The sequence below is a fragment of the Procambarus clarkii genome, chromosome 46 (assembly GCF_040958095.1).
Source record: "Procambarus clarkii isolate CNS0578487 chromosome 46, FALCON_Pclarkii_2.0, whole genome shotgun sequence".
Classification (NCBI taxonomy): domain Eukaryota; kingdom Metazoa; phylum Arthropoda; class Malacostraca; order Decapoda; family Cambaridae; genus Procambarus; species Procambarus clarkii.
Genome location: NC_091195.1, coordinates 26,784,512 through 26,802,950, shown reverse-complemented (window position 1 = coordinate 26,802,950; position 18,439 = coordinate 26,784,512). Strand labels below are relative to the sequence as shown.

At 48.2% G+C, this 18,439-nt stretch overlaps 1 protein-coding gene across 3 annotated transcripts in view; it reads right to left on the bottom strand.

The window, feature by feature from the left end:
• nes (lysophosphatidylcholine acyltransferase 3 protein nessy) overlaps window positions 1-18,439 on the bottom strand; it is a 176,810-nt gene that overhangs the window by 123,935 nt on the left and 34,436 nt on the right. For all 3 annotated transcript variants that reach the window (XR_011222190.1, XM_045762571.2, XM_045762570.2), the window contains exon 5: window positions 11,099-11,239. Coding sequence is in view for 2 of the 3 variants with exons in the window: in XM_045762571.2 (XP_045618527.2) it covers window positions 11,099-11,239 (141 nt within the window). In the remaining variant the exon portion in view is untranslated. The remainder of the gene's footprint in view (window positions 1-11,098; window positions 11,240-18,439) is intronic.

Below are 18,439 nucleotides of genomic sequence, written 5' to 3'. Positions count from 1 at the left end.
CATGTTCGTAAATACTTGTGTAACTGCTTCGTGAATCTGGGCCCTGGGCTGTATGGGTCTCGAACCATGGACCCCCCCACACATTTGAGGCCAACAATTCAGTTTCTGAGCGATTCTCACCTTTTTTTACGTAATATGTGCAGTTCTTAGTTCTAAGGTGTCATTTATGTCGTTTTATTCATAAACCCATAACTTTGGGGGTTATAAATTTTTGCGTCTAAATTTTGCACATGTTTTGAAGGCCACATTAGCTTTTTTTTCTTACAGTAAACCATACTCTTAAACAATACTTTACATAAATGAAAATGAACGCTATATGCCATTCTGAGCCCATAATGAATAAAATAAAAATTGGTGAAATTTTAAATTTAAGTTAATTTGAAATTGTCAAATTATAACATTTTGTTTTTCCTGTTCATGTTATGATACTGATCCATTAGGAAAAGTTGGAGCATTTACCACGTAGATTATGCACAAAAAATTTGAGTGTTTGAGGAAAGTTGAGAAAATAGAGGACACGCCCCCTTAATCATTATGCTGCTCAGGGCCTTAACCACTACACTGCACAACGCGTGTTTGGGCGCTAGATTGGTGGTGCGCAAGGCACCTCAGGGTGCTCATAGGTATAGCATAGAATTCAAAACTTCCGTGACTACATAGAGTTCGCATCAGCTTCCTCAGGGCTCTCGTAAACAGGTGCTATTTAAAAAACCAGCGTTGAATGTAATGAAACGCCATTTTCTGGGTGAGTCCCGTCGACTCCCCGGAGCTATCCAGGCTGAATGGATATGTACAGTGGTACCTCGGAATGCGATTGTCCCTGTATGCGAGGTTTTCGGAAGGCGAGGTGTATTTACTCCAAAAATTTGTCTCGGAAGGCGATGGTTACTTCGGGAGGCGAGTTTGGACGCGAGTTTGTTGATACGCGTACAGCCGACCTAGCGCGCGGTGGTTCGGCGATCGTCGCCCCTCCGCCCCTCAGTTTATTATTGTCTCGCGCTCAGTGACTACCCCCACATCAATTCTTCTCGCGGATTTTCAGTGTTTTGTTGGATTTTTGGTGATTTGTCTATACAATTTGTTATTATATATCTCACCATGGGTCCCAAGAAAGCCAGTGGTAAGGATAAAGGCCAGAAAGCTCATGTGAGGATGACAATAGAGGAGAAACAAGAGATCATTCGGAAGCATGAGAACGGTACACGTGTTGTTGAACTTTGTAGGCAGTACAACAAAGCCACATCAACAATATGCACTATACTTAAGAAGAAAAATAAGATTGTGGGTGCTAAAGTGGCAAAAGGAGTAAGAACATTAACGGCACAAAGACCACAAATACTTGAAGAAGTGGAAAAGTTGTTATTAATTTGGATACACGACAAGGAGTTGAGGGGTGATAGTGTTTCGGAGGCCATTATTTGTGAGAAAGCCAGGGTGTTGCACGAAGACCTTCTAAAGAATACCCCTGCAACGAGTGATGCAGATAAGAAAGAGTTTAAGGCAAGCAGGGGCTGGTTTGAAAAATTTAGAAAGAGAAGTGGTATCCATAGTGTTACAAGGCATGGGGTTATGTGATGTGATTATGGAAGGGGACTCCCCTTCCAAACAGTAACTCCTCTCCTCCTCCCCCCTCCTCACCATCTTCCATACGCCTACAGCACTCGACAGCAAGGTAAGTAATAACTGGAACACAGTTTTGTAGGTTTATTTAGATGAATTAGGTAAATTAGGTATAAAAATTTAGTTTGATGTGGGGTTTTTGGGGTAGTCAGGAACGGATTAATTCATTTCCCTTTATTTCTTATGGGGAAATTAACTTCGGAATGCGAGTTTTCGGAAGGCGAGGCGTCTCCAGGAACGGATTAAACTCTTATTCTGAGGTATGCCTGTATAACTTTCTGGCATCAAAGTGCTAGGAGTTCTTGCCTACCGGGGACCACGAGCCAGAACCTGGCCCCCTCAGAGAGGCACGAGGAGCAATGGCCTATAGAAACCCCCTTGTGATTGGGAGCATTCTATGTCTGCCATCGACCGGGACAGGCACCCAGAAAGGTAGGCGCCCCAAAACAAATCTCTATTCTGGTGAAATTATTGCTACCGAAAGCCGAACGAGTGGACAGAACTCCCCAAACAAAATTATCAAACTAGCATGACGTCATCACGTCGCCGCGCCACCGTCTGCACAACCCCCCCTCCCCGAGAGGGGGAAGGGGGAGCCCCAGACCCTCCACGCCGGCGATCCAACTGGCAGTTCTTAGGCTGGATGTCAAAATACGTGAAAACTCCGCCGACCGGAGGGAGGGAGGGATGCCGGGGAGCCTCCGGGACTCACCCAGAAAATGGTGTTTCATTACATTCAACGCTGGTTTTCTGGGGGGAGCCCCGTCGGCTCCCCGGAGCTACCTTACCAAAAGATAAGTAAAACAGGGAAGAAACCGGGAGGCGGATACCACACGTCCTAACTGAACAACCAAAACCAGAGACAAAACAACGACCAAAACGAGAAGAAAAAGACCACCCAGGCCAACGACCAGGACGGCCCCAAAACTCAAGAGCAGGCCAGAGGGAAACAACGCCCAGGACAGGAAGTGGAATGGAGCAGAAGGAACCGCAACACTGAACGTAAGCAGGAGCAGCTCTGCCAGCACCACCCAACATGAGGTGACAGGACAATCCCAGACGACGGTCCCAGAACAACCCCGAAGGGAAGACAAACCAACCCTATCAAAGACCGAAGGACCCTTCGCAGCGATAGGAAAACCAAACACCGCCCCCGAGACGAAACGTGCAGGTGGGAGACCAATAACGAACCCACCTGTGCCGACACAAACGACGAGAAACGAACACCACGATCGAAAGCGCAAAACGTGAATCTAAAAACAGTGACCCCGCAACCCAAAAGAGCAACAGAACCAGCTCCAGCAGGGAAGAATAATACACGCATCCCCGAGGCATCCAAGAGGAGAACTACCGAGGACGAGAACCGCAGGAAAACAAACACACCCAGTTCCAAGAAAAGGAACCAGGAAGGCAGGAGCGGCAGACCGAAAAGTCCACACACCCCCCCCCCCCCACAGACAGCGCAACCCGAAGCCTGCAGAAAACCACACAGAAATCGCAGGAATTCGGTACCAAAATGGAACACCGGAGAAGTCCAAAAGCAGGACGTGGAACATGGACAGAGGTCCACCGAAGCACCAAACAGGATAATCAAGAAGCACTGACTCAGATACACAAAAAGAGTAGCATGGGGGAGGAAAAACTGCATTAGGTAAGGAAAACCACGAATACGGCCCAAAGAGCGGCCGGGAAGTAACGCACACGACCAACCCCAAAATGTGTAGAGGAGCGCGTACATACCTGAGGGACCTTACGGACAGCAGGGTTATCTTGAGGTTCTTGAGAAGAACTCTCCCTCGGCTATGTGAGGGTGCAGTCAGGCACCGAAGATAGGCAAGGAAAGTGTCCAGACAGGGAAAAGACCCAGGGGGCTACAATGAAAACAAAAGCACCAAAATGCGGGGCAGAGCCCCACAGGACAACAAAGAACAAAAGATGGACAAAAGGCACTAAAGACACATGCAAGGTGACCAAACACCACACCAAACACCCCAGTCAGGAGCCATCGACGCAACCCCGCCAAGCGGGGAAGAGTAAACAAGGATGGAACAGTGAACAAGGGTGGCGGAGGGAGTAGAGTATCCCAAGAAGATACTCGTACCAACTGCATGAGCCTAACTACAGAAGCAAAGCTCTACAAAGTACCAACGACGGAACTCAAACCGTTCCGTACGTCCAACAAAAAGTCCTGCCAACCTGTGGAGAACTGAGGCGGCGCCCAAGCATATAACCAGCAGAGTAGCGAATAATAACTAGTCTACCGGCAAGTGTGGTCTAGAACAGACATTCGAGACACCGTACCGGCACTCAGTGCGCTCAACCCGCACCAATGCCCGCCAATGATCACCCACAACTACTGTATATACAACAAAATATAAGTAGTTCCTTATTGTTTGTGTTAATTAACCAATCTCCACGAAAAAATAGAAACTGGGATAGTGGCACATGCCACCCGTGCGGCACATTGTGGGCACGAAACAATGGGCATAAAAGGGATAAGCTCAGAATCAGGAAAGACCGGAGGAATGACCGGCACGGTAACAGGCCCGGTGATGCGCAGAACCAATTACCACGCAACGTGGTGGTGGGTCCCCACTATTGGTGCAAGGGCGGGTTGGACATGTATGTGAGTGGGAATGGATGGTAAGAAACAGTAGCTGCCTCGCACGGGCCAAGAGGCCCTCCGCAGGTCCACTGTACTTATGTCCGTATGCAGGGACGCACAAGGAGACACAGGAGGTAGTGAGCACCCAAAGGCGCCACAGACACTAAAAAGAACCTGATCAATGGCAGAGGGAAAGGAAGCGAAAAGCACCAAAATGCCATGTGAAGGAGGCAGAAGCCACCTACAGGAGCAAACGTGAAGACAGAGCCCAGAAGGCTCAGGAAACTGCACAATCGTCAACTGACAGGAGAGGCGGGGTCCAAGAGCCAGAGCACAACCCCCGCAAGCACTACTAGGCAAGCACCCCACCAAAAGTGAGAACCAGCACTAGGCCGACAGAAGCGCCAGACAAGACAACCTCACCTGCAGACACATGACCGAGCCACAACACAGGCGAGCCAAGTAACACACCAGGAGCAGCGCTAAAGGTGTGCCCGAAAGCCATGCATACTCGAGGCAGTAGGCACAGTATGTACCCTTACCTGAACAAAATGCGAGGTCAAAGAAGAAAGACGGCCAGAGGTGCGCGCCCTGCAGAAGACGAAACAGTACAGAGGAAGAACAAAGTGACACCCCCAGATATAAATCCAAAACACCCTCGGCATCCAGAGGGCCACGACTGGAGGGAGAAACGAGCAAGCCGTAGAAAACCACGAGAAACGGTGCGAACACACGAGCATACCGCCCGTAAACAAAACGCACACCGCGGCCCCAAGCACACGAGGTACAAAACGCACCACCCGTCCACCGGGAGGCGTGGCTCGTACACCAGGCGGACACACAAATCGTACAAACACCAGGAAGGTGTGCGGAACGAAGACAAAGAACGCCGAAACTGGAAGTAGAGACGACGCGAAAACAAAACAAGGCGAAAACGAAGCGAAAGAAAACAGATGATGGAAGGGAACCAACAAGGCCGACAAAAGACCCGATGGAAACCACATCGAAAATCAACAGACGTTCCAATAATATTGGAAGGTACGAAGAGACTCACGAACCAACGAGAACCATGACAAGCACCCCTGACCAAGGAACATGCAGGGCCAACGATACGAAGCGGTTTAGGCACTATGTACTAAGGCAATATAGAAATCCATCAATGTTTGTTTCACACCTTGTATGGATGTACCTTACCTGAACACTTTTTTTTTTTTGTGTGTGAACAGCATCGCGACATAAGAGCGAAAAGGGTAAGGAAAAAGGGGGTGAAACACCCCCATGAACGACGGGACCGACGAACCCGAAGGAACACGGAACCGAACCCAGGGAGGAGTATACCCGAAAACAACGGGAACACAGATGGAAGGAACAACCCCACTGAGGAACTGCCAGCCTCCACACCAAAGGTACAAGGACCCAAGAGGGGCAAACGGGGCCGAGGCCCCCCAGGTAACCCCTCCCTAGCCCCGGGAACCTCTACGGCATGACCCAGGGCCAAGCCGCACCCCCAAAGCCCCAGCTTAACAAGGAAAAGCCGGGGCAGCCGTGCAAACACTAATGAAGGGAGCCCACTGGTCAGACCCATACGGCACGGCTGGAGGAACCGACTCGAATGCCTCCGCTGCCACCCCGGAAGAGGAAAACCCCCGAGACCGCCCGAGTCTCAACCCAACCAGACCCCGCCCCAACCCCGAAAACCTCCTATGGTTCGGAGCAGGAAGCAAGGGAGGAAGTGAGTAGAACAGAACGGGAGGAACAAGAAGCGGAAGGAGCCAGAGCCGAAGCGACCCCCACCCCCAAGTCAGCGTCGTGGGTGGGGGTCGTAACCTAACCTAACCTAACCTAACCTAACCTAACCCAACCCAACCACCAAAACGGGGCAGCCTCGGGGCATCTGGGGCCGCAAACCAAGAGCGTTGCAGCAACACACACCCAGCAAGCAACACTGCAGCCGCCTGCACCCGATTATCAAGACCAGTGGCCTGGGTGAAGGAGAGCGCGTACCGACAACAATCATCGGACGACTCCGGGTCACAAGAACAAGGACCCAACAGGCAGCATGACGGAGGCACAACAGGTGAGTGTCACCCTGAGACAAGGGGGACAGATCAACCGTCAAACTCGCAAGATGCGAGGGGGACTCCGGGGACACATCTAGGGGACCACGGAGCCCCCCGTGGGGTTTCCCAGGGCCCTTAGCCTTTGGTACACGCTAAGGGAAGCCCAGGCAGGGTACCGCGAACCGGCGCCCAAATCTACCAACAAACTGCTAAAGCTGAACCCCTGGGACGTGTCCACTCACGGGAGCCAAGCGGGGAGTACCGCCAACAGAAGAATTCGAAAGAAATTCACCTATTACAGGAAAGGGAGACCATAGTAAAGGCAGACCCCCCACCAGGCAAAAACAAAAACAAAAGAAAAACCCAGCAAGAGGACAACGTACCCAGGCGGAACAGAGCCGGCCGCTGTTAATGGTGAAAACTAGCTGTGCAGTACCCCGCGCCCCTACCAGTGACGAAAACTACCACCTACCCAGAGACAAACCAGGGCAACAAAACCCCAGCCGACTCCAAGGACAGCCCAGTACCGAGCAGTAAAGGACACAGCGGAGGCAGAACCCAAGGTGACTTGTGGAAGGTGGCCCCAAGCCCCAAGGGCAGTACTTGCAGGGCACCTAGGGAAGATAGCCCTAGGCACATGCAGCCCGAGTACGTACTGTGGAATCTTACTCCTGGCTCACACCCCACCGGTAGAGACAGTCCACACCACAAGGCACAGAACTGAAACAAAAACCGGAGCCAGAGGCACTCGGCCAGCCAGTAAGACCATCAGCCAAGAACTGCCAGTTGGATCGCCGGCGTGGAGGGTCTGGGGCTCCCCCTTCCCGCTCTCGGGGAGGGGGGGGTTGCGCAGACGGTGGCGCGGCGACGTGATGACGTCATGCTAGTTTGATAATTTTGTTTGGGGAGTTCTGTCCACTCGTTCGGCTTTCGGTAGCAATAATTTCACCAGAATAGGGGTTTGTTTTGGGGCGCTTACCTTTCTGGGTGCCTGTCCCGGTCGATGGCAGATATAGAATGCTCCCAATCACAAGGGGGTTTCTATAGGCCATTGCTCCTCGTGCCTCTCTGAGGTGGCCAGGTTCTGGCTCGTGGTCCCCAGTAGGCAAGAACTCCTAGCACTTTGACTGATGCCAGAAAGTTATACATATCCATTCAGCCTGGATAGCTCCGGGGAGCCGACGGGGCTCCCCCCAGAAAAAATCATGGGCAACATTCCCAGGCGTGAGAGCCTCAGTACTGAATGAGCCAGCCACCAAGGCTGGTGCACGCAGCATGATATATATGTAACTGGTATTATTTAGCCATGATAGTATTACAGAAGAGCCTGACTGTGATAAAGACTGTGTACAAATGCTGTTCAAGATGTTCACAGTGCTAGCCACAGCACACTGCCATTATTTCTTCCATCTAGGAATCTTCAAACGACTTCTCGTGTTCCTTTACAAAACAAACTTGTGGAAAATTATTCATTTACAGGATTTAGTTACCAGGATTCTGATAATAGCAGGATTGTGGTGATAATTAGTGCTGTGCATAGTATGGTGGGAGGAGTAATCTTGGTGAGGGAGGGGGAGGTGGCGTCGTCTGCTGACCATGTGAGGCTACCTCGTATTGACTGCACTCACCATACCAGCTTAGTGGTTCACTATGGTGAACACAAATGTAGATACTTATATATAACGTATGTATAGAGTATGGTCCCCGATAGGCCTAGAACTCCATTCACACTGAATGATGCCAAAGTCTAAGGATATACATATCAGCCTGGATAGCTCCGGGAAGCCATTCTCCCTCCAGAAAATATTGTTGCTGTTATTACAGTACATTGAACATAAGAACATAAGAACAAAGGCAACTGCAGAAGGCCTATTGGCCCATACGAGGCAGCTCCTATTTATAACCACCCAATCCGTATACACACACATTACATATAAGTATCTGCATGGTTTGATCACTATAACGAACCACTACGCTGGTATGGTGCATTGAAACAGCATAGTGGCCACCAACACAACAGTCAAGTGACGACATTACCTCACTGCCAAGATTCCTCCTCCCAGCAAACTATTTTTGCTGCTATAAGTATTACACTATACAAACATTATATGCAAGTATCTACATGTTTTGTTCCCCATAACTTGACAACTAAGCAGATATGGTGTCCAAACAGCATGGTGACCACCATACACAGCATGACAAGTCACACACCAGCGAGCAGATGACACCACCTCCCTCACCAAAATGGCTCCTCCCTGCATACTCTTTTTGCTGCTATTACACTCTATACACACGTTATATATAAGTATCTACATTTGTGTTCAACATTTGAGACCCACTAAGCTGGTATGAGGAGTCCAGACAATAACAGGTCGCCACACACAGTCAGCACACGATGCTACTTCCCTCCCTCCCTCACCAAGATTACTCCTGGTTGATACCTGGTTGATGGGGTTCTGGGAGTTCTTCTACTCCCCAAGCCTAGCCCAAGACCAGGCTTGATTTGTGAGGGCTTGGTCCGCTAGGCTGTTGCTTGGAGCGGCCAGCAGGCCCACATATCCACCACAAACCCAGTTGGTCTGGCACTCCTTGGAGAAAATGATCTAGTTTTCTCTTGAAGATGTCCACGGTTGTTCTGGCAATATTCTTATACTCCTCCCACCATACTACGAACATCACTAATTATCACCACAATCCTACTATTATCGGAATCCTGGCCATTTTTATCAGTCAGAGTCTTCTGTAATACTATCATCACTAAATAATAGCAGTTACATATATATTTTGACTTTTTAGGCGATGCTGTGGTCACAAGCTGAACAGCAGTGCTGTTAACTCACACTGCATGCACTAGCCTTGGTTGCTCACTCAGTACTGAGGCTCTCGCAACCGAGAATATAACTCATGTTTTTTTTTTAAATGACATTTATTTACTAGAGCCCTGAGGAAGCTGATCTGAATCCTGTGTAGCCGCGGTACAGTACTTTAAATCATATACAGTATGTATAAGATGTGCGCCGTTCAATGCACTTATACCAAAATCACACATACAGAGGAACTGCTCGGGTGACGAGCAGCCCCCATCAATGAGCATTTCAGGTAACGAGCGAGCCACTCGCAGAAAATTTGTCTCGACTGACGAGCTTCTGCTCGGTTAACGTGAAAACCATGTTGTGCTGCCAAGTGTTCCCGCTGGTTCTCGGACGCCTTCGACGACAGTGTTGTTGTCATTTCACAAGACGGGTGTTTCACATGACGAGCTCGGTGCCGGAACGGATTAATTTCATTGACCGAGGTGTAACAAACTAGGCTGGTTGTAAGAATTATTCCAGAAGGTTCCAGAAGTTTCGTGTAGGGACCTGACCTCAACAACGCACATTCCTCTGGGGATTAGCAGGTCTGAGTCACAAATGGCGGGCGTCTCTGTTCATAGTTGCGTATAATGAATCATCCTATAGTATTCAGTAATTTAGAGAAATTAGCCTTTATTCATTTTGTATTAAAATTGTATTGTATAATATTCCTGGTTATAGTACCAAGAGTATTCCAATTATTAGGAGATTTGAGTTAAGTCACCATCAGTGACGTCACGAATCAGATCTAAGTTGTAAGGCGCGAGTGACCGGCGGTCATAGGTCATCAGAGTTGACATGTCCACTATTTCTCAAAGTTCAAATAACCATTTTGGTGATCGGGAACAGCTCTGCCGTTAGATGCTTGTGTAATTTAACTTCAGTAAAATAATTCAACCAGTCTGGATCAATTAAGTACAACAGAGGTTAATTGTTATAACTTAAACCTTGCTAGTAACTTGGTAAAACTTAGACTATGCGGAAGGATACAATGCTCTAGTCTGGGGAAGACCAGACGAGGAGAGATTAGTGTGGACGCGAGATCAACTGGGAGAGGTCAACCACCTTACCTTCCCCAAGACCAGCCCCCAACATCTTTAGCTGGTCGCCCAAGGTAGAGTTGCTGTATGAGTTTTTATAGGGATAGTCAACTCATAGCCGTTCAGGTCAAGTAGGGAGTGAACATCTTTAGATTTTGTTTTAGTTTTTCTTTTGATAAATTAATTAGTTAATAATTTGCATTTTTATTATTTCCATGTGTATGTATATGTATGTGAACTTGTCCTGGTCACGTGGTCCACACGAGGCAGAGTTGGATTGGGCGCCGATTCTAACATCAAATCGGAAGTCATCAGTCCCGTTTAATTAATTCCACACTTAAGATCTTTAAGGGCATCGGTTATAGTGGGGATCAAGCCCCAAGGTTGATTAATTAGCATGATCGATCCAGACCTCGATCATTGCTCAGTGTTACTGGTCTGGTGGTGGCGGCGGAGGCGACTCTAGGGTTTTGCTCAAAGCCTATGTCACGTCATACGGGTTGTAGAATCCTAAGTCGGTCAATCGTCTTAGGACCACGTGGCGTGGAGTCGGCTTTAGTAAAAGTTTTGGAGTCCCTTGTAGAGAATAAAAAGTAAGAATACGGGTAGAGGGTGAAAAGAAGAAGGAAAGATAAGACGAGAACACCCTCCCCGTGTTACAGAGGCACCACTGTACATGTATTGTGCCCTTTAAGGGTTAAACAAATATCTTAAAAACATTTTATGAGAGTAGAGATATTACATTAACATTCTTTCCTACAAGCCACGAAACACATTTGAGAACTGAACGAACCTTTATCCAACTTGTGGGCATATTCAAGGACAGATATTAATGTGACAAAGGCCATGAAGTGACAAAGGCTCTGAAGTCATGTCAACTCTGAAGGCCTTGTGTGTAACGTCATATAAGCTTAGAATTACCTTCACAAAATCGAGGTACCGTCGCATTGAGAACTGTGGGCCGACCATGAAAGACGCTGGAAAGTACGTGTGAGCTGCAATTTCCACTAATGTTGGAGTATAGGGTAAGGCTGTTTTTTGTTGGTCATTTGATAATTTCTCCTGAAAAATAAAAAATTAATAAGACTTAAAAAAAAAAAAACAGGAACAGGCAGCAGCATATATATAATTCCATAAATTGTTTTTAAGATTTCATTTCCTAAATTACAGGTATTGTTTGTATTTACAAATGAAATTAAATCAATTAATTTTGAAACAAGAATTATTATCTAACATCTACTTTGTGAATAATTATTGGGCATTACACAATCAATAAATTTGTTTATCATTAATACTTCTGGACAAGAAATATTGAAAAATAAGCAAAATATGTCAATAGAGAAAGAGAGATATACATAATCATTTACACTTGGAAAACATTGTAGGGACTGGATCCTAATATGCACACAGAAATAACACCACATGAGACCAGGGCAGGATGTGCAAAATAGCCCCCACTGTTGCACCAAGCAGAGGTGAAACAGGTAAGCTGAGAGAGAATGCTATCAACATCAAGGGAAGAGATAAAGACGCAACACACAAGGGGCGTAACTGGCCAACCTGTCATGTAACACGATAAACACCTCAAAAAGTCACCTAATCAAACTGGTTGTGATTCAAATGTCAGGTTGCAACCAGCTGCGTTCAAACAGCCTGGTTGATACCTACTTGATACCTGGTTGATGGGGTTCTGGGAGTTCTTCTACTGCCCAAGCCCGGCCCGAGGCCAGGCTTGACTTGTGAGAGTTTGGTCCACCAGGCTGTTGCTTGGAGTGGCCCGCAGGCCCACATATACCTGGTTGATGGGGTTCTGGGAGTTGTTCTACTGCCCAAGCCCGGCCCGAGGCCAGGCTTGACTTGTGAGAGTTTGGTCCACCAGGCTGTTGCTTGGAGCGGCCCGCAGGCCCACATACGCACCACAGCCCGGTTGGTCCAGAACTTCTCTTAGAAAACAGACCACCAACCAGGAGGTGTGGTCAGAAATCGGGCTGCAGGAATGTTGATCCGCACAACCCACAACATGTAGACAAAAGTCGGTGATAATTTATATTGTCATAACTCTACTCCCCTTACAGGTAATGGTAAAAGTTCAATGCCACCCTTTATTCCAGTGATGAGTACCATCCCCTTATCCCACTGATGAGTACCATCCCCTTATCCCATTGATGAGTACCATCCCCTTATCCCATTGATGAGTACCATCCCCTTATCCCACTGATGAGTACCATCCCCTTATCTCACTGATGAGTACCATCCCCTTATCTCACTGATGAGTACCATCCCCTTATCCCACTGATGAGTACCATCCCCTTATCCCATTGATGAGTACCATCCCCTTATCCCACTGATGAGTACCATCCCCTTATCCCACTGATGAGTACCATCCCCTTATCCCACTGATAAGTACCATCCCCTTATCCCACTGATGAGTACCATCCCCTTATCCCACTGATGAGTACCATCCCCTTATCCCACTGATGAGTACCATCCCCTTATCCCATTGATGAGTACCATCCCCTTATCCCACTGATGAGTACCATCACATTATCCCACTGATAAGTACCATCCCCTTATCCCACTGATGAGTACCATCCCCTTATCCCACTGATGAGTACCATCCCCTTATCCCACTGATGAGTACCATCCCCTTATCCCACTGATGAGTACCATCCCCTTATCCCACTGATGAGTACCATCCCCTTATCCCACTGATAAGTACCATCCCCTTATCCCATTGATGAGTACCATCCCCTTATCCCACTGATGAGTACCATCCCCTTATCCCATTGATGAGTACCATCCCCTTATCCCACTGATGAGTACCATCCCCTTATCCCATTGATGAGTACCATCCCCTTATCCCACTGATGAGTACCATCCCCTTATCCCATTGATGAGTACCATCCCCCTTATCTCACTGATGAGTACCATCCACTTATCCCACTGATGAGTACCATCCCCTTATCCCACTGATGAGTACCATCCCCTTATCCCACTGATGAGTACCATCCCCTTATCCCACTGATGAGTACCATCCCCTTATCCCACTGATGAGTACCATCCCCTTATCCCACTGATGAGTACCATCCCCTTATCCCACTGATGAGTACCATCCCCTTATCCCACTGATGAGTACCATCCCCTTATCCCACTGATGAGTACCATCCCCTTATCCCATTGATGAGAACCATCCCCTTATCCCACTGATGAGTACCATCCACTTATCCCACTGATGAGTACCATCCCCTTATCCCATTGATGAGTACCATCCCCTTATCCCACTGATGAGTACCATCCCCTTATCTCACTGATGAGTACCATCCCCTTATCCCACTGATGAGTACCATCCCCTTATCTCACTGATGAGTACCATCCCCTTATCCCATTGATGAGTACCATCCCCTTATCCCATTGATGAGTACCATCCCCTTATTCCATGGATGTCTCCCCACCATCACAATGTCTCACCATACCCTGCCAGTCCAAGGTACCTTGAGGTTACCTTGAGGTGCTTCCGGGGCTTAGCGTCCCCGCGGCCCTGTCGTCGACCAGGCCTCCTGGTTGCCGGACTGATCAACCAGGCTGTTGGACGCGGCTGCTCGCAGCCTGACGTATGAGTCACAGCCTGGTTGATCAGGTATCCTTTGGAGGTGCTTATCCAGTTCTCTCTTGAATACTGTGAGGGGTCGGCCAGTTATGCCCCTTATGTGAAGCGGAAGCGTGTTGAACAGTCTCGGGCCTCTGCTGTTGATAGTTCTCTCTTGAACACTGTGAGGGGTCGGCCAGTTATGTCCCTTATGTGTAGTGGAAACGTGTTGAAGTCTCGGGCCTCTGATGTTGATAGTTCTCTCTTGAACACTGTGAGGGGTCGGCCAGTTATGCCCCTTATGTGTAGCGGAAGCGTGTTGAACAGTCTCGGGCCTCTGATGTTGATAGAGTTCTCTCTCAGAGTACCTGTTGCACCTCTGCTTTTCAACGGGGGTATTCTGCTCATCCTGCCATGTCTTCTGGTCTCATGTGATGTTATTTCTGTGTGCAGGTTTGGGACCAGCCCCTCTAATATTTTCCACGTGTAAATTATTATGTATCTCTCCCACCTGCGCTCAAGGGAGTACAGATTTAGGCTCTTTAGTCGGTCCCAATAGTTTAGGTGTTTTACTGAGTGGATTCTAGCAGTAAAGGATCTCTGCACACTCTACAGGTCAGCAATTTCTCCAGCTTTGAAAGGGGCTGTCATTGTGCAGCAGTACTCCACTCTAGAGAGCACAAGCGTTTTGAAAAGTGTCATCATCGGTATAGCATCTCTAGTGTGAAAAGTTCTTGTTATCCAACCTGTCATTTTTCTTGCAGTTGTGACAGATACTTTATTGTGTTCTTTAAAGGTAAGGTCTTCCGACATGAGTACACCCAGATCCTTTACATTGCCTTTACGTTCTATGTTATGATTTGCCTGAGTTTTGTACGTGGTTTCAGTTTTTATATTTTCATATTTTCCATAGCGCATGAGCTGGAACTTATCTTCGTTAAACACCATATTATTTTCTGTAACCCATAGAAAGACCTGATCTACATCTGACTGGAGGTTTGCCGTGTCCTCTATGTTGCCTACTCTCATGAAGATCCTAGTGTCATCTGCAAAGGATGATACAGTGCTATAGGTTGTGTTCTTGTCTATGTCCGATATGAGGATGAGAAAAAGTACTGGAGCAAGCACAGTACCCTGGGGGACTGAGCTCTTCACGGTTGATGGGCTGGATTTTATTTTGTTGACTATTACACATTGGGTTCTGTTGGTCAGGAAATTGTAGATCCATCTGCCTATTTTTCCGGTAATTCCTTTTGAACGCATTTTATGTGCAATAACGCCATGGTCACATTTATCAAAAGCTTCTGCGAAATCTGTGTAAATTACATCAGCGTTTTGTTTGTCTTCCATAGCATCTAATGCCATATCATAGTGGTCCAGCAACTGCGACAGGCAAGAGCGCCCTGTTCTGAAACCATGTTGTCCGGGGTTATGGAGATGCTGTGATTCCATGTATTTTGTGATCTTACTTCTTAGCACTCTCTCAAAATTTTGTATAATGTGCGATGTTAGTGCTATTGGTCTGTAATTTTTTGAAGTGGTGCTATCTCTGCTGTTTTTAGTATATCAGGAATAATGCCAGTATCTAGGCTTTGTCTCCACAGAATGTGGTGGGCCTGCAATAATGGTTTTTTACAGTTCTTGATGCATATGGAGTTCCAAGAATCCGGGCCTGGTGCAGAGTGCATAGGCATACTGTTTATGGCTTCTTCAAAATCCAGTGGGGATAGGGTGACGTCTTATATATGATTAGATGTTGGTATCATATCCATGAAAAATTCATTTGGGTTATCAATCTTTAGTGCGTTTAATGGCTCACTGAAAACAGAGTCGTACTGCTTCCTCAGTAGCTCGCTCATTTCTTTGTTGTCATCGGTGAAAGTTCCATCTCCGTTTCGCAGGGGCCCGATACTAGATGTGGTTTTTGATCTTGATTTTGCATAGGAGAAAAAATATTTCGGATTTCTCTCTATTCCACTGATGGCCTTTTGCTCTCTTTGCCTCTCCTGGGTTTTGTATGATTCTTGTAGCTTGCGTTCAATTGTTTCTATTTCTTTATCTAACCTTCTTCGCCGTTCTTGAGATAGGGTGCGACTCTCAAGTTGTTCCGCGATTCCTTTTCTTCGCCTATATAGGGAACGACGTTCCCGTTCCAATCTGCATCTCTTCCTCTTTTTTTTCTTAGGGGTATGCGGTTTGAACATATTTCTAGTGCTACTGAGCTTATTTTTTCCAGGCACTGGTTCAGGTTTGCAGTTTCTAGCTGTTCTTCCCAGTTTATTTCTGTGAAGTCCTGGTTTATTTGCTCCCAGTTTATCTGTTTATTATTGAAGTTGAATTTGCTGAAATCTCCTCCACCGGGAATCGGGACTGGTTTTGAAGGTCTACTCCCCATGGTTGTCATAACTTCAATTAAGTTGTGATCTGAGTAACAGGTATTTGTAATCATTATGTTCCTGATCAATTCATCATTATTAGTGAAAATGAGGTCCAGCGTGTTCTCCTTCCTAGTTGGTTCTACTATTTGCTGGTTTAAGGCAAACCTGTCGCACATCCGTAGCAGGCCATTTGCATGTGCCTGTGCCATCCCACAATATTTTCCCCACCGTCACAATGTCTCACCATCCCACAATATTTCCCCACCGTCACAATGTCTCACCATCCCACAATATTTCCCCACCATCACAATGTCTCCCCATCCCACAATATTTCCCCACCGTCACAATGTCTCACCATCCCACAATATTTCCCCACCGTCACAATGTCTCCCCATCCCACAATATTTCCCCACCGTCACAATGTCTCACCATCCCACAATATTTCCCCACCGTCACAATGTCTCACCATCCCACAATATTTCCCAACTGTCATAATGTCTCACCATCCCACAATATTTCCCCACCATCACAATGTCTCCCCATCCCACAATATTTCCCCACCGTCACAATGTCTCACCATCCCACAATATTTCCCCACCGTCACAATATCTCACCATCCCACAATATTTCCCCACCGTCACAATGTCTCACCATCCCACAATATTTCCCCACCGTCACAATGTCTCACCATCCCACAATATTTCCCACCTGTCATAATGTCAAACGTGAAAGAAGAAAACCAGCGTTGAATGTAATGAAACGCCATTTTCTGGGTGAGTCCCGGAGGCTCCCCGGAGCTATCCCAGGCTGATATGCTAATTTCAGACTTTGGCATCAGTCATGTGTATGGAGTTCTTAGGCCTACCGGGGACCACGGCCAGAACCGGGCCCCCTCAGAGAGGCAAGGGGAGCAATGGCCTATAGAAGCCCCCGTGTAGTTGGAAGCATTCTATGTCTGCCATCGACCGGAACAGGCACCCAGAAAGGTAAGCGCCCCAAAACAAACCCCTATTCTGGTTAAAATTGCTACCAAAAACCGAACTAGTGGATAGAACTCCCCAACCGAAAACAAGCAAACTAGTGTGACGTCACACACTGCCGCGCCGCTGTCTGCGCAGCTCCCCCCTCCCCGGGAGGGGGAAGGGGGAGCCCCAGACCCCCGCGCCGGCTACCCACACCTCAGTTCTTGAGGCTGGATGTCAAAAACGCGAAAAACAGCCGACCGGAGCGAGGGAGGGATGCCGGGGAGCCTCCGGGACTCACCCAGAAAATGGTGTTTCATTACATTCAACGCTGGTTTTCTGGGGGGAGCCCCGTCGCCTCCCCGGAGCTAACTACCCACAGACAGAAAAAGAGGGACTTGCCCGGGAGGCGGTCGTCGCTCACCCCTCAACTCGAAGCCGAGACAACTGGCTGCAACCGCCGACCCAAAGCAACACAGGCCCGACGAGGCCCAGGGACATTCACAAGGTAACGAGCAGCCAGGACCCTGTTCGACCGCCAAAATCCCCGCGCCCGAATATCAGACCAAGACGGCAGCAAGAGCCGCGAACTTACGAACGTCATAGGCACGGGGATAGACCGCAGGCTGGCTGGACCTAATAACCCTGCGGACGACCTGAGAGACCCGAACCCGCAAACAGGGAAGAAGGGAAACCGGATCAACCCACAGTGCATCCCCGGACACAGAAGCTGTGGCGCGCAAATAACGGCGAAGCGCCACAACCGGACACAAAACATGATGCACCCCCGGCCTGACCAACCAAGCATCAACCACCCATGGACTCCTCCGGAACGCAGCAGTCTCATTCTTCGCCAGAAAAGAAGGAGACGGCTGCAAACAAACAAAACTATCACCACGACCAAAAGAGCAGAAACCCCTGCACCGGAGGAGAGCATGAAGCTCCCCTACCCGACCCCCAGAGGCCAAAGCCAACAAGAAAAGTGCCTTGGAAAAACAATCCTGGACCGAAGGGGCCACAACGAAACGAGGAGATGAAAGGAAAGCGAGCACTCTGTCCAAAGACCAGGACGGCTCAGGCGACGCATGAGCAGGCCGGAGGTGAAACAATGCACGAGACAGCTTGCGAAACGGCGCAGACGTAACATCGATACCGAAAGCAAGCTGAAGCGGCTCCGCCAGCGCCGCACGATACGAAGCGACAGTGTTAGGCATAAGATGACGGTCCTGAAACAACCACGAGAGGAAGGACAAGACCACCCGAACAGACAAGGAGCTAACACGACGAAGACGCAAAAAGAAACGGAAGGACCGCCAGGAAACTTCATACTACCGCC